Here is a 15355-nt window from a genome sequence, read left to right as displayed (position 1 = left end):
GAGAAGTGCTGAACTCAAGTTGCAAAATGAGATGCTCATTTTTAGATGTGAAAAATGTTAAAATTTGTGTTCTTCACTGTGTCTATTTGTTACGAAGTTTTTTTTTTCTTTTTCCTTCAACTTTTGGAAGGGGCCCAGAAGTTGAATTGGAAGAGAGAAGTAAATGGGTGATAGGATTTTCTTCTCTTCTCCCCTAACCCCCACACAAAATGAGAAGAGAAGGGAAAGAAGGCCAGAAAGAATTACAGATTGGCAAGAAACTTGCAAGTTATTTGTTGTTTATTGTATCCTTAAAAAGAAAAGCAAGCTCTCTACATAATAGAGATTCACAGTTTAACATACAAACTTTTCCCTTTCCATATCATATATGGAAATGCTCATTTGTTTGGTGTTTGTTAAGTATGGAATTTTTTTAAATGGAGGAAAAAAACGTGCCCATCCTGTTCTAAGGACATGGTCTTCAAATGCTGACATGGTCTGGATCTCTGGATAAAGTGAGTTCATCAAAGTACTTATAGCAGTATCTCTATGTGGTCTGGGGACTTGAGAGTCTCAGAGCCAAGTGGTTATGCTGGTCCATCTCTGACCTCCAGATCCACCTGGAACTCTCCCATACACCACTGCTCTAATTATGTTTTCTGTGCTGCCAGCAAAGCTGAAAAAGCTGAATCAGGTCTCTGCAGTAGGACTTCAGGTTTGTCATACTCCAACACCTACAAAATAGGAGAGTGAGAAAAAAATTAGTGAGTAGGGAAGAATACTGGATTGACAGTCAGGAAGTATTGGTTCAAGTCCTGACCCTGCCACTAACTCACTGTGCAATTTAGTGTTCCCTGTTAAATGCCTCAGTTTTCCCATTTTTAAAATGGGGGCTAATTTTTAAGGTTCTTCCTAATGCTAATATTTTAAAGGGTTGAGTAGCTGGGAGAGCAGTCATGGCTTATCTTGAAAGGGAAGAAGCCCTTTTGCCCTAGTATGAGTCCTGCCCTCTCTTCCTGGTCCCAGGAAGTTCTTTATACCCTTCCATTGTCCATAACTAGGATGCGATCACAGTCCAGGATAGTTGCAATGCGATGTGCAATGATCAGCACTGTACAACCACAGAATGCTTCTCGAATTGTGTGCTGGATCAAGGCATCAGTGTCCATATCGATGGAGGCAGTAGCTTCATCTATTAATATGATCTAGTAATGGAGAAGTAGAAAAACATAGTTAGAACCCAGACCTAGGGAAGGAGAAGAGAATAAGCATTTATTAATGCTTAATGGGCCAGGCACTGTGCTAAGTGCTTTAAAAATATTATCTCATTTGATCCTCACAATGACCCTGGGTGATAGGTGCTATAAAAAAGCTAAATGACATGCCCAGGGTCACACAACTAGTAAATATCTGAGGCTGGCTCTCAGCTCAGGTCTTCTAAATCCAGGCCCAGTGCCCTATCCACTAGACCACTTAGAGCTAACCAAAAAGCAAAGCCCCTGGGATTTAAAATGTCCCCAAAGCAAACTTTCTTCTTTTTATCTAAATTTATATAAAAGGAAAAATTTAGACCTTCCCTATGCAAATAAATTATCATATTAATTTTTTGCTCTGGAATCTTCATTAGTTCCTTAGTGCCTGCTGAATAAAGTTCAAATTCTTCCACCTGGCATTCAGAGATGACAAAACCCAGTACCACTCTACATTTCCAGTTTCTTCCATGTACTTTATAATCCAGCCTAACTTGAATATTTTTTGTCCTCTTAATACTCCCTGTATTTTCCTACTCCCATGCTTTTGCTAACAGTATTCTATGTATGGAATGTGCCCCCTTCTCCACTTGGCCTGTTGATCCACCTAACTTTGAAGACAACCTAAATGTTATTCCTTTTACATTTTCTCTGACATTGCCAATCAGCAATGACCTTTCTCCATTAGTGTTCATATAACATTTCCACCTTTAACACAAAGGCAGATCCATATTTTAAAGGTGAATTATTCATACCCAGAGTACAGGTTCTGTGTCAGCATGGGAAGAATAGGGTCATGGACTGTAAGAAAAATGTGTATGTATGGGTTTCTTTGGAGGGGACAGTTCCTACTGTGCTTTGGGACATACCTAACAGTATATAACTGTTATATCCCTGCAGCTATCAACAATATGAATTTTGGCTCAGAGTGCACACTGATCCATTCTTGGTTGGCTGTCAATGAATAAGGCTGTGCCAAATGCTTACATCATCAGCTGTGTCACTTCATGCCCTAAGGAACCACAACCACAAGTTGGGGTGGGGTGCTGGAAGAAACTAACATAGAATCCTGCTTAGTGCCAAGTGTCATAAAGTGAAATGCATACTGCATTACAAATACAGAGACCTAGGTTTGGATTCTGCCCTGGACCTTGGGGAAAACATGCCTCAGTTTCCTTACTTGTGAAATGGTGTAATAATGTAATGTATGTATTATATACATTTATATGTATATGTAACAATATAATAAAATAATGTAATAATCTCTACCTATGTTAGTGGAGCCCAAATGAGAAAAGTATAACAAAAAGTTGTGCAAAAAATATATAACATGGAAAATTCAAATGATTATTATTATTATCACATTGTTATAATAACAAATTATTGAGAGGCAGAGTGGTATAGTGGATGGAGGACTGGTCTTGGAGTTAGGATGACCTGGGTTCAAGTACTAGTCCTGACAGATATGAGCTGTATTGCCATGGTCTGGTCACTTAATATCAGTGGCCCCACAAAATATCTTAAACTGTAAATTAAAGAAGACTTGATCTCCATCAGTGGAGTGAGTTTCCACACCAGTCCTATTACTGATGAAACCATAGCTGGTGAAACAATCTCAAATTAATTACTGTTATTATTACAGGCAAATAATTCATCTTAACATTTCTATATAAAGATTGGAGAATTTGGACGGATTTAGCAATTCTGATCAGATAAGAAAAGAAGGCAGATACACAGATGAAAAAAAATGTTTAAGTATTAAAGACTCTTAAAAAGTTGGAAAGAGAATATCTTTTCAGAAGACAACCAGCTCTTTCATCTCCTAATGACAGTTCTTTTTTAATTAATATTTTTTAACAAACAAGAGTCAGCCTTCTCTTCCTCCCCCCTCAAAAAATAATAAAAACAAAAATCCCCCTTTCAAACATGTATGATCAAGCAAAACAAATTCTCACATTGGCCAAGTCCAAAAAAAAAAAATGTCTCAATCTGTACTCTGAATCCATGACCTCTCTATGGGGATCAGTAGCCTGTTTCATCATTAGTGCTCTGGAATCATGATTAATCATTGCATTGATCAGAGTTCCCAAGTCTTTAGAGTTGTTTTTTATAATATTATTGTAAAAATTGTTCTGTTTCTTCACACTTCACTCAAAATCAATTCCTGCAAGTCTTCCCAAGTTTCTCTGAAATCATCCCCTTTATCATTTTCTACCACACAGCAGTATTCCATCACATTAATATATCATAGCTTGTTCCACCATTGCCTAATTGAGGGGCATCCCTTCAGTTTCTACAAAAAGATTCTAGAAACATTTTTATGCATCCTTAGTTTGTTTTGCTTGGGACTGATCCCTCCCTTAATCTGCCCTTCTTCTTCCCTTCCTTTTGTCCTCCCCTTTCCTTCTTATTTCTCTGAGTGAAATATCTTTCTGTACCCAATTGTGCTTATGTATTCTTCCCTTCTTCTTCCAGTTAGATGAGAGCGTTTCAATTGTTGCATGCTCCCCTCACCTTTCCCTCCTTTGTTTGTATAAACTTCTATTTGCATACCCCAAATATGAGAGATTTTCCCCATCCTTTTCTTCCTTTTTTTTCTCTCTGATGTATTGCTCTTTCCCTTTCCTTTCTTCTTTTAAGACAATAAAAACCTACCCCAAACCTTCTGTCTAATTCCTCCTATGACCCCTTGTGATGATTGGGATCTGAAGGGGCACATGTATTATCTTCCCACATTATAATGTAAACTGTGTATCCTTGTTTAATCCCTTATGATCATTCATGGTACCTTTTTTTTTTAAGCAATTGGGGTTAAGTAACTTGCTCAAGGTTATACAGCCAGGTGTTTCTGGGTGTGGTGCTAAGTGTCTGAGCCCAGATTCGATCCCAGGTCATCCTGACTCTGGGGCCGGTGCTCTTACTCACTGTGCTACCTGGCTGCCCCTCATGGTACCTTTTTAAATGTTTTTCTTGACTCCTGTGTTTGCATTTCAAAGTTTCTGTGTAGCAGTGTTCTTTTCTTCAGAAATGCTTGGAAGTTTTCTGCTTGATTAGAGCTTCATGTTTTTTTCTCTGATAGGATTATATTCAGTTTTGCTGAATACATTATTCCTGACTGGACACTCATATTCTTTGCCTTCTGGATTGTGATATTTCAAATTCTCTGCTCCTTGATAGTGGTGGATGCTAAATCATATGTGATCCTACTTGTAGCTCCTTTGTATTTAAATTCTTTCTTTCTGGCTGTTTGCAAAATACTTTCTTTGACCTGGAAGCTCTGCATTTGGACTCTAATGTTCCTGGGAGTTTTCTTTGGGGAGTCTATTTAAGGAGATGGCTAGAGGATTCTGTTTCTACTTTGCCTTCTGATTCTAAGAGATCTGGGCAGTCTTCTTTTGTGGTTTATTGAAATATGATGTCTAGGCTCTCTTTTGTTTATTTGTTTGCTTTGCTTTGGCTGTGGCTTTCAGGCAAACCAATGATACTTAAAAATTATTTCACCTAGTTCGGTTATTTGTACTATAAGATAGCTCACATTTTCTTCCATTTTTTTCAGTCTCATGTAGTTGTTATCTTTTATTTGATCCATTCCCATTTTCAGGGAGTTTGTTAATTGGGTAAGGTTTTATACCTCATCTGCCAAACTGTTAATTACCTTTCAGATTATTTCTTCATATCTCGTATTTGTCTTCCCTTTTCTTCTCTAGTGCTTTCAGTTAATTTATAAAAACTATCTTGTTTTGCTTTTTTATTTTCTAATTAAGACTCAGTCTGATGCATTTACTAAATCTGTTTAGAAGTGTGGGGTAGGGGCGGCCAGGTAGCACAGCGAGTAAGAGCACCAGCCCCAGTGTCAGGATGACCTGGGGGATCGAATCTGGGCTCAGACACTTAGCACCCACCCAGAAACACCTGGCCATGTAACCTTGAGTAAGTTACTTAACCCCAATTCCTTAGGGGTGGCCAGGTGGCTCAGCGAGTAAGAGCACCGGCCCCAGTGTCGGGATGACCTGGGATCGAATCCGGGCTCTGATACTTAGCACCACACCCAGAAACACCTGGCTGTGTAACCTTGAGCAAGTTACTTAACCCCAATTGCTCAAAAAAAAAAAAAAAGAAAGAAAGAAAAAGAAGTGTGGGGTAGAGCTTGGTCAGACTTCCTGCTACTTCACCATCTTGGCTCTACTTCAGTAGAGGAAATTTGGAATATCTGCTCCAAAGCGTGCTAGATTTGTTGTCAAAGAGTCAAGGTTTGAATCTGGGTTCTGTCACTAACATAGATCATATGGGCAAGTTACTTAACCTTTCTGGGTCTCAGTTTTCTCAAATGTAAAATTAAGGGGGCTGAAGAAGAAGACCTCAAGTGTCTTTTCTAGCTCTGGTTATGAGCCTGTGGTCCTTCTTTGCTTGTTCCTTACCTTAGAATTACGCAGGAGAGCTCTAGTTATGCAGAGAAGTTGCCTTTCCCCAACAGAGAAGTTTCCACCATTTTCCACAACTTCAGCTAGCAGTTTTTCTGGGAGTTTTGAGATCTGCCACACAAAGATACAAGTGTTACTCTGAGGACCACCCTCAGAAAGAGAGGCAGAAGACTCTGCCTCATCTAGCCTTTGTTTATATATTCACTGCCATCTGGACATAATTTGGCTTGTCCTGAAAGCGTCTTCCAGAAAGGCAGTTTAAGTCAGACCACAACAAACCCTCTCAAATTTTCCAAAGAAGAGCAGTTCATTTGTTTAAAAATACAGATTTTGATGTTTGTAGTTACTCACTGTCTTAGTCAAGAATGTCCTTTCCAAAGCTTGCCAGATTTGTTCATCGGTGTAATTTTCAAAGGGGTCTAAGTTGAACCTGCCATACAACAAGGAGATACTCTTTCAACAATATCAATGAAGCATGTTAAAAAAAAAGCCACTCATAGACTGTTAGATCAGTTATCTCAGATGTGGTTCATTTGTTCATTTGCCTTGTGCAATACTATAAACATTCTCCTGAGGGAAGCTCACAGAATGTAGTGGAAACAGAACTGGACTGGGAAACCTGGATTCTAGTCCTGGCTTCCCCTTTTCTGGAATTAAATTTCCTCCTCCACAGATGCTTTCTGTGATGGTGCCCTCTAAGCCTAATAGGATGTAAACCTTTTTGCTTTTATATCTCCAGCACCCAGAAGAGTGTTTGGCACTGAGGTGCTAAATAAATGCTTGCTAAATTAAATCAAATTCCTGCTCTGATATTCTAGGATTCAGTCAGCATGAAAAACATCTTGCCTTATGGTGCCCGATAACAAGACAGGATCTTGAGGGATGATTGATAGCTTGGACCGCAGATCCTCTAGGCCAAGGCTACAGATGTCAATGTTGTCAATAAAGATACTGCCAGCAGCAGGCTCCACCAGCCGGAATAAAGCCACTGCCAAAGAAGACTTTCCTGCAGGAGTGAGGAATAAAGTAATACTGTTATTACTTCGTGCTGAAGCCCTTCATTGGCTCTTGTTGGAAACCCAAGCCCACACAGTGACCCAGATAGCCAACTCCACAGGGAAACCTTAACTGCTGAACTATCCACTTTATTTGTGGGCACTAGAGGGCAAGAATTGGTTGTTTCATTAGATCTGTACTAGCTCATAGTTTTAATTCAACAAATAGTTAATTCAGTTTAAAAAAAAAAGAACTATTAACAACTTACTAAGTATGTGATATTGTTATCAGTGTGTGTTGAGTCGAAATTTAAATAAGGCAGGGGCCCTGACCTTGTGGCATTTACACTGTAGGAGGGTAGTAAGTATTTAGTCAAGAAGCAGAAGCAGCATGACCTATACTGTAGAAAACACCTGGATTCTGGTCTTGGCTTTGCCACTCACAAGCCATGTGACCTTGGTCACTTAATATCACCTTTCTGGCCCTCATTCTCCTCCTCTGCAAAAGGAGGCGGTGAACAAAAGGTTCTCTCAAGTCCCTTTCCTTGTTTCAAGTTCCTTTTCTCTTGTTCTGTAACTCTATGAAATAAGGAGAGAAAGTAAGAAGTAACCAAGGAGCGTCCAACAGATGCTGACTTTTACCCCTCAACAATCTGTGGATTCACAAAGGATGTGGGCAGCAAGGTCTCTGGGGGATCCCTCACCTGAGCCTGTTCTTCCCACGATGCCCACGATTTCTTGACTGTGAAAGGTCACGTTGATGTTATTGAGAACTATTGGTGTATTGTCTCTGTATCTCATCTGATAATCCTTGAAGGTTACTTGCCCTTTCTGTGGCCAGCCTGGGGGGCAGCTCACCCCTTTCATGTGTAAAGGCGACTCAGGAATAGACAGCTTTATTTTTTAAAAGAAAAAGAAAGTGATTGTTATAATCCCCTTCTTCCTATCCCAGGGGTGGTAGCCCCTGGTCAACTGTTATAATTGTGATTTAGGAGGTGCTGAAAGATTCCTCTACACCTCCCACCAATATTTCCCCTAACAGCCAGCAATCCCCACAAGTAAAAATTACTCATTGTGGCCTGCTGGCGATATATGCATTTTGACTGGCTGGGGGTGTGATAATTACCTGAAAAGATAACACAGTAGCCTATTAGAACAGATTTACTTTCTTGGATTTTAAGCCATCAATGCCCACAACCTCCAGGCAGTTAGCTAAACCCAGAGAGAATAGCATTCAGAATGGGTTAGTTTGGATGAGGGTGGGGGCGGGGGACACAAAAAGGAGACTAAATTAAAATCTTTATAACTGTAGGGGCCCCAAGATGCTGGACACTAGGATGGGGAAGGTGGGAGCAAGGAGAGCTGGTGAAGGGCCAAGACTACTTTTACCTCCTTTTATATATAAATGCTGGTTGACTGACTGACATTTAAAAAAGATCACATAGTAGTTGTCTACATTGTATCCCCTACCTTCATGTACTGTAGTATCCTCTCTGCACAAGTAAACCTGGCCTCTGTTTCTGAACCCAGTCTGGCACAAGCCTGGAAATTTGCAGCCAGCTGGAATCAAGAAGAAATGCCACACTGTAAGTTGTAAATGTAAGTCCTACACAGGTCGGGATGGGATACCCTACCATTCCACACTCCTGAGGGAGAATCATGGGATTTCAGAGAGGGAAGGAGCTGAGAAGGCATCTATTCCAATTCTGTTATGTTACAGATTAGGGGAAAAAAAAATGCAGCCTCAAGATGATAGTGACTTGCCCAAGATTGCATAGAAAGTAAAAAGCACCATTGAGATTCAGATATTCTTTTCATTTTTTTCTTATGAAATTAAGGTCCCCAGATTAAATGGGGTGTAGAAGGCTTCATGGCAGAGATGGAGCTGGGCTTTGAAGGCTGGATAAAGTCAGGAGAGAAGAAGTTTGACAGCCTTCTCCAAAATGAACAGGAGACTCAGGATCATGGAAATTGTTTTGGAATAGGAGGGAGCTCAGGTCAGATGATGGGGGAAACGGCATAAGATATATGGGAAGAGCTTTCTGTGTGCACATCATGTAGACAGGCATGTGTGGACCTGTGAATGCACGCCTCAGGAAGGTGTGGCTATGGGTAGGTATGAATATGTACAGTGTGTTCATACCTGTGTGGTCATGAGTATGGAGCGGGTGAATGTCGGTCTCTCTAGTGTCTGTATATGAGTGTGTGTTGCTTCTCTGTGATGCCCGTTTTGTGCGTGCTCTAAAGCCAATAGGCAGGGTGGAACAGGAGCACGTGAGGACACTGAATTCTTTTCCTCTAAGAGTAAAATAGATCTCGGAGAAAACAGACTCCAAACCAAGTGGAGATAAAGCACCACACATTCCAGAGAATAGTTTGTGAATTACCCTCTCAGGGGCAGAGGCAACCTTGGAGTTCCTGGGACAAGACAGAGTGCTCAGCTCTATCCTCAACAGACTCCAAATTGGGAAGCATGTTTCTTGAAGAGAGAGGGAAAAGCCCTCTTCCTTACAGCTGAGAGCCTCCCTTGTCTCTTCTCTGGGACTCCTCCTGAGCCTGAACTATGCCCTTATTAGGGCATTGTGTGCAGTTCATATAGAACAAATATGATCAGAGGCAGATCTCTTAGCTATTGGTTGCTCAGTTGTGTTATTGTTATTGTTCACTTGTGTCTAGCTTTTTGTGACCCCATGGACCACGGCACCCCAGTACTGTCCATGAGGTTTTCTTGGCAAAGATACTAGAATAGTTTACCATTTCCTTCTCCGCAGGATTAAGGCAAACAGAAAAGGTATCAAGCTGCATGCATAGGAATTTCCTTACCTAGGTGTTCCCTCTTCCAGTGAGGTCACATGTACTATCACTATCCTACTGAGAGGTGTTAGGAGGGAGATACTGTTATCACATCCTCCACACACACTCCGGGAGGACAAACAGACTCCTCTGTTGCTGTCATCCAGAGAATGGTGACCAGGATGGTGAAGAGACTGAAGACCATGCCATATGAAGATCAATTCAAAGATGTCTGAAAAAGGGAAGACTTAGCAGGGATATAGGCACTGTCTTCAAGTATTTGGAGAGCTGTCATGTGGAAGAAAGATTTGACTTGGGTAGCCTGGCCTCTGAAGACAGGATCAGGGAAAATGGGGGAAAGTAGCGAAATCTAGAGGATATTTTGGCTTAATGTAAGAAAAAAAAAATTCCCTAATGCTTAGTACTATCCAAAAGCAGAATAAGTTCCTGCTGGCTGAAGCTCCATGCTCCCAGGCCTATCATGACACATGCATGATCATTTGTCAGGGATGTCATAGTGAGGGGATTTCTGCTTAGGTAACCTCGAAGGGCCCTTCCTTCACTAAGATTCTTTGAAACTGTGTACTAATTGTGCAAGTGCTGAGTTGATAAGCATGAGACCTAGAGTCAGAGACCTGAGTTCAAATCCAGTCTCAGACACCTTACTAGCTGTGACCTGGGCAAATAACCTGAACTCTGTCTGCCTTCGTTTTCTCAGCTGTAAAATGGGGATAATAACACCACCTAACTCTCAGGGTGGTTGTAAAGATAAAATAGGATAATATTTGTAAAACATTTTACAAACTTTAAAGCACTACAAAAAACTAGCTATTATGAAAGAGGCCCAGATAAATCAGAACAAGAACAAGGGATTACAATGTGGGAAACTGGGAATTAAAAGAAAAAAGAGAATTAGTTTTATGTAGCATTTTAGAGAAAGCACTACACTGTGGGACAGGATCTCAGTCTCTCTGTGCCCTCTGCTGGCTCATTGTCCATATCTGTCCCCTTAACCTTGGGTGTACAACAAGGCTCTTCCAGGACTATCTCCTCTTTTCTATATTTTCTCATTTGGTGACCCCATAAGCTCCCAACTGTTGAATTGCCATCTCTGTGCAGATGACTTCCAGATCTATACATACTGTTCAGTCCCTTCCAAGCTTCAGTCCTACATCACCAGTTCCTGATAAGACACGTCAAACTGGATATCCCATAGACATCAAACTCAAGAGAACTCATCATCTTCCTCTCCTCTTAGCCTCCATAAGTCTATTCCTCTACCACATTTCCCTGTCTCTACTGAGAATCCTGCCTTCCCCCTAGACTCCTGCTTCACCACCTGCTTGTCTGACCACTCTTCCTTCTCATTCTCCTTTACTGGCTCATATCATGCTCCTTCACTGCAATTGTTCCTCATTGGTTCCAATGGGTTTGATTATCATCTCTTTGCAGCTGACTCTCAGATCTATCTATAGATAGATAGATAGCCTCAGTCTCAGCCTTGAGTTTTAGCCTCACATTACCTATTGCCGACACCCTTCCAAACTTCCCTGTTTGTCAAAGGCATCATCACTGTTCTAGTCTTCTGCTATTTCTCAATATTATCCCTCATCCTACATGTCAGTTAGTTAATTAGTTAACAGACTTTGCTGTTTCTGCCTCCACAACATCTCTTACATCTTACCTCTTCTCTGCATTCACATAGCTACATTTTAGGTTAGGCCCCTATAACCTCCTGCCTAGACTATTGCACAGGCTCCTAATTGATCTCCCTGCCTCAATTCTTTCCTCATTCCAAATCATCCTATTCACCATCACCAAAATGATTTTCTTAATTTCATATGTTTGACTCCCTTAATTGAGCAACTCTAAGTGGCTTCCTATTCCTGTTCTCTTAACGATAAAATATTAACTCCTCCTCTCTTTAGCTTTTAAAGCCCTCTACAATCTGGTTCCAACCTATGTTTCCAACCTCTGTATACATTTACTGTCCCTCCTACACTCTTCTTTTTCTTTCTTTCTTTCTTTCTTTTTTTGGGGAGGAGGGGAGAAGTTTGGGCATTGGGGTTAAGTGACTTGCCCAAGGTCACACGGCTAGTAAGTGTTAAGTGTCTGAGGCCAGATTTGAACTCAGGTCTTCCTGGGACCAAGAAGAGAGGGCAGGACTCATACTAGGGCAAAAGGACTCTTCCCTTTCAAGATAAGCTATGGCTGCTCTCCCAGCTACTCAACCCTTTAAAATATTAGCATTAGGAAGAACCTTAAAAATTAGCCCCCATTTTAAAGATGAGGAAACTTAGGTTCTATTCACTGCACCTACAGACTACTACACTACTACAGACAAGACTAGCTATCTCTTTGTTCTCTGTGCATAACACTACCTTTCCATCTCTGTGCCTTTGCACTGGCCATCCAACATACCTAGAATGCCTTAACTCCTTCCTTGTGTCTCACAGAGTCCTTCTCTTCCTTTAAGGTGCAGCTCAAGTACCACCTTCTGCAGGAAGCTTTTCCTGATGCCCTCAACTGCCATTGCCCTCCTTCCAAAAATATCATGTATTTAACTACTTTGTATATCTTTGTATTTATTTTTAATGTTCGTGGTATATGTAGTTATATATGTACTTGTCTTTTCCATTAGAATGTAAACTCCTCAAGGAGTGCCTGGCATGTACTAATAGCTTACTAAATAAATGTTGTCTGATAGATAAGGAGAATTCTATAAATATAGCTTTAAAATGTTTTAGCAAAGCATTAGCAAATTTAGTAGAGCATAAAGTCTTTCACACTCTCTACTTTTGCAGGCAAGGTAGAGAGATGTGGACTAGCCAGTAATATAGTTAGCAAGATTTGGGAATGGTTAAATGATTGGACCCAAAGGGAAGTCATTAAGGGGCTTAATATCAGCTTGGAAAGAGGTCTCTCTCTTCTGTTCTTGGCTCTTTGCTATTTAACATTTTTGTCAATGATGTCGTGTCTATGAAATTTATAGATGACACAGAGTTTGGAGATAAAACTAACATAGAAGAGTCAGGATCTAAAAAGACCTCAGTAGGATAGAACACTGAGCCAAACATTAAGAGTTCTGGACTTATACTTTAAAAAAACTAGATTCAAATCCTAGCTGACAGGATCTACATGACTTTAGACAAGTCACTTAACCTCTCTTCCACTCAATTTCTCATTTGTAAAATGAAGGGATAAGATCACATGGATTTTGAGGTCCTTTCCAGCTCTAAATCTATGACGCAATGAGCCCTCTTATCTAGAAAGATAAAATTTTAAAGTGAAAATATAAAATATTATACTTGGGTTCAAAACTCCAACTTCATTTGGAGAAGTATGGCTATACACTAATTCATTTGAAAAAGGTCCAGGGGGGAGGAGTCTAGGCGGACTGAAAGCTCAGTATGGTTCAACTGTGTGATGTGGAAGCCCAGAACATCAATGTAATCTTACACTAAATGAAGAGAGGTCATATCCAGAAGTAGGAAGGTAATTGACTGTGAAGGATGCTAGGTATCACATTTTAGAAAGGCCATTAATAAGCTTTAGGGCATACAAGAAAGGTGGAGTGAGGATGCAACCAGGGCAGTAAATCCTTTGAATCCTGCCCTAGGAGTATTATTTGAAGGAGTTGTGTTTGTTTAGACTGGATAAGACTTGAGCAGGAGGAGCTTTTTGAGCACAGGCAAAGTAGATTGGGAACGCAGAAGAGACTGCTTCAGATGTAGATTGAACTAGATAGCCACTGAGGTCCCTGCTAATGCTGAGACTTGACAATTCTTGAAACAACTTGGGGTTCTTCTTTTTCTCCAGACTGGTAGTTCTTTTTATAGTCATAGCATAATTTCCCTATTAGAGAAGGAAAATGTTGAAATTTGGCTGAAACAGCAGGAGACAGAATCCACAGCCATGCAGTCAAGGCTATGACATTTCAGATGGATGATTACCAGTCCGTTTGTTATTAATCAGAGTACAAATAACAAGGGGCTTTAGATCCCTATAATTTTAATCATCAGAGTCAAGCGCATCTGCTAAGGAATGTCATGGGAGTAGAGAGAGACAGGGTCCTGGACCCCACCCCCTCACCACCTGTCTGTCTACTGCCACTTAGAGTAAGCCATTGCCACTGAGAATAACAAAAGCATCTGGGGCAGGAGCCCTCCATCTGGACAGTGTTCAAAGGCAGCAGACTAAAGGTAGTAGCCAGCTGTTTAAAACAAGAACATTGATACATGCATGTTCACAGAACAAATGATTACAGCAGAGAGAAGACTTTCTCCAACTTGAAGCTTTGTTGCCTTCCTTGGCAATTGAACTACAGACACTTGACCATAGGACTTCACCTCTCAGAATCTTCATCACCATCCCTACCCCAGACATTATTGTGATTTATGATTCTGTCTGAGGGCAGCTAGGTGGCAGAGTGGAGAGAGTGTTGGCCTAGAGTCAGAAAAACTCATCGTCCTGAGTTCAAATCTGGCCTCAGACACTTATTAGCTGTGTGACCCTGGGCAAGTCACTTTTATCCTGTTTGCCTCAGTTTCTTCATCTGTAAAATGATCTGGAGAAGGTAATGGCAAACCACCCCAGTATCTTTGCCAAGAAAACCCCAAATAGGGTCACAAAGAGTTGGGGATGACTGAAAAACAAGTCGATTAAAGATTTTGTCCCTGCTTCTGTTTTAGACACTGCCTCACACCCCTGGCCCCTCAGTTCTACCAAATCATTGTTCCCATTTACTGATCTTGACTTGATTATGTTCACACTACTTCAGAAGAAACTTTCTGCTTTTGACTGTCTCCACAAGACCCCTCTCTCCCCCAATACACAATAAGCCCCTTAAACCAGGAAGGTGTCAATCAGTGCAATAGATCAAGCTAAATTCAAGTCCATAATGAGTTTCTACCCCAGCCATACATACCAAGCACAGAGCCAAGGAGAACAATGTACCACCAGGCTCACCTGAAGGACGTAGCTCATGGCCATGGCTTTATAGGAATAGTCTATAGCAGAAGGATTCAGAACCACAAACAAGGCCACTGCTAGAGTCATCAGGTTGGTTAGGAGCTCGAGTCTCAATGCAATCCAACGTGTTGCAGACACAAACAGTATTACGTAGTTACAGTGGTGATCTGTGAGCCTTCTGAATCTAGAACGAGATAGAGGTGTTCTAGGAGTGATAATCATGCAAATTGAATCCATCTCCAAAAATTTTCTGTGATACCATCTCCTGCTCACAACTCACCCACTCCCATCTCTGAGTTTGTGAATACATCAAGCCCTCCCACCCCTTGTCTGCCAAACCACAGCCCTCCCCACCTCCAACACACTGTTTGAGAAAATCTCTACCATGAAGCCTTTCCAGAATAGCCATCTAGTCTTTGGGTATCCAGGTACTGACTTCACACTCATCTGTGTACAATAAGCACTTTATTATCTGGCAGAGTTAAGCAACCAGATATTCTGGTTAAGGAGGCGTGTAGTGAGAAAATCACTGGTCTTTAAGACAGGAGACTAGGATCTCAGGTTCCAAGTTTTAAAACTGGTAAGGGCATCAGAGTTCATTTAGTCCAACATTCATTTTACAGATAAAGAAAAATAAGCCAAAGGTCACCCAGAAGCCATCTAAACTAACAACCCTTATTTATAAATGAGGAACAGCTGACACCTGGAAAAATTAAGTGACTTACTAAAGGTCACACAGCTAATAAGCATCAAGAGTAGAATTTGTTTCTGTCATCTGTCTACAGAGTCAGTACCATGATTTCAAGTCCCAACTTCAGTCCCTCTCTGAACCTCAGTTTCTTTGTCTGAGAAATGAGGGTCAATAATGCTTGCACAGCTTATCTGTGCTTGTAAGTTTTATAAACTTTAAAATACTATATAAATGTATTTATATTAATATCATCTA

General features: G+C 40.8%; 1 protein-coding gene across 2 annotated transcripts in view; it reads right to left on the bottom strand.

Moving 5' to 3' along the window:
- Positions 1-315: 315 nt before the first annotated feature.
- Positions 316-15355, bottom strand: part of ABCC11 (ATP binding cassette subfamily C member 11) — a 66862-nt gene continuing 51822 nt past the window's right edge. For both annotated transcript variants that reach the window (XM_069082817.1, XM_069082816.1), the window contains exons 22-29: positions 14407-14593; positions 8116-8205; positions 7350-7539; positions 6497-6656; positions 6002-6080; positions 5648-5761; positions 1020-1184; positions 316-713 (exon numbers count right to left, since the gene is read on the bottom strand). In XM_069082817.1, coding sequence (XP_068938918.1) covers positions 630-713; positions 1020-1184; positions 5648-5761; positions 6002-6080; positions 6497-6656; positions 7350-7539; positions 8116-8205; positions 14407-14593 — 1069 coding nt within the window. In that variant the 3' untranslated portion in view covers positions 316-629. The remainder of the gene's footprint in view (positions 714-1019; positions 1185-5647; positions 5762-6001; positions 6081-6496; positions 6657-7349; positions 7540-8115; positions 8206-14406; positions 14594-15355) is intronic.

This window comes from Petaurus breviceps, unplaced genomic scaffold (genome assembly GCF_028583685.1).
Source record: "Petaurus breviceps papuanus isolate PSGF00001 unplaced genomic scaffold, PetGlider_PUasm1.0 171, whole genome shotgun sequence".
Classification (NCBI taxonomy): domain Eukaryota; kingdom Metazoa; phylum Chordata; class Mammalia; order Diprotodontia; family Petauridae; genus Petaurus; species Petaurus breviceps.
Note: the sequence above shows the minus strand (reverse complement) of the source record. Positions and strands in the feature narration are given on the sequence as shown.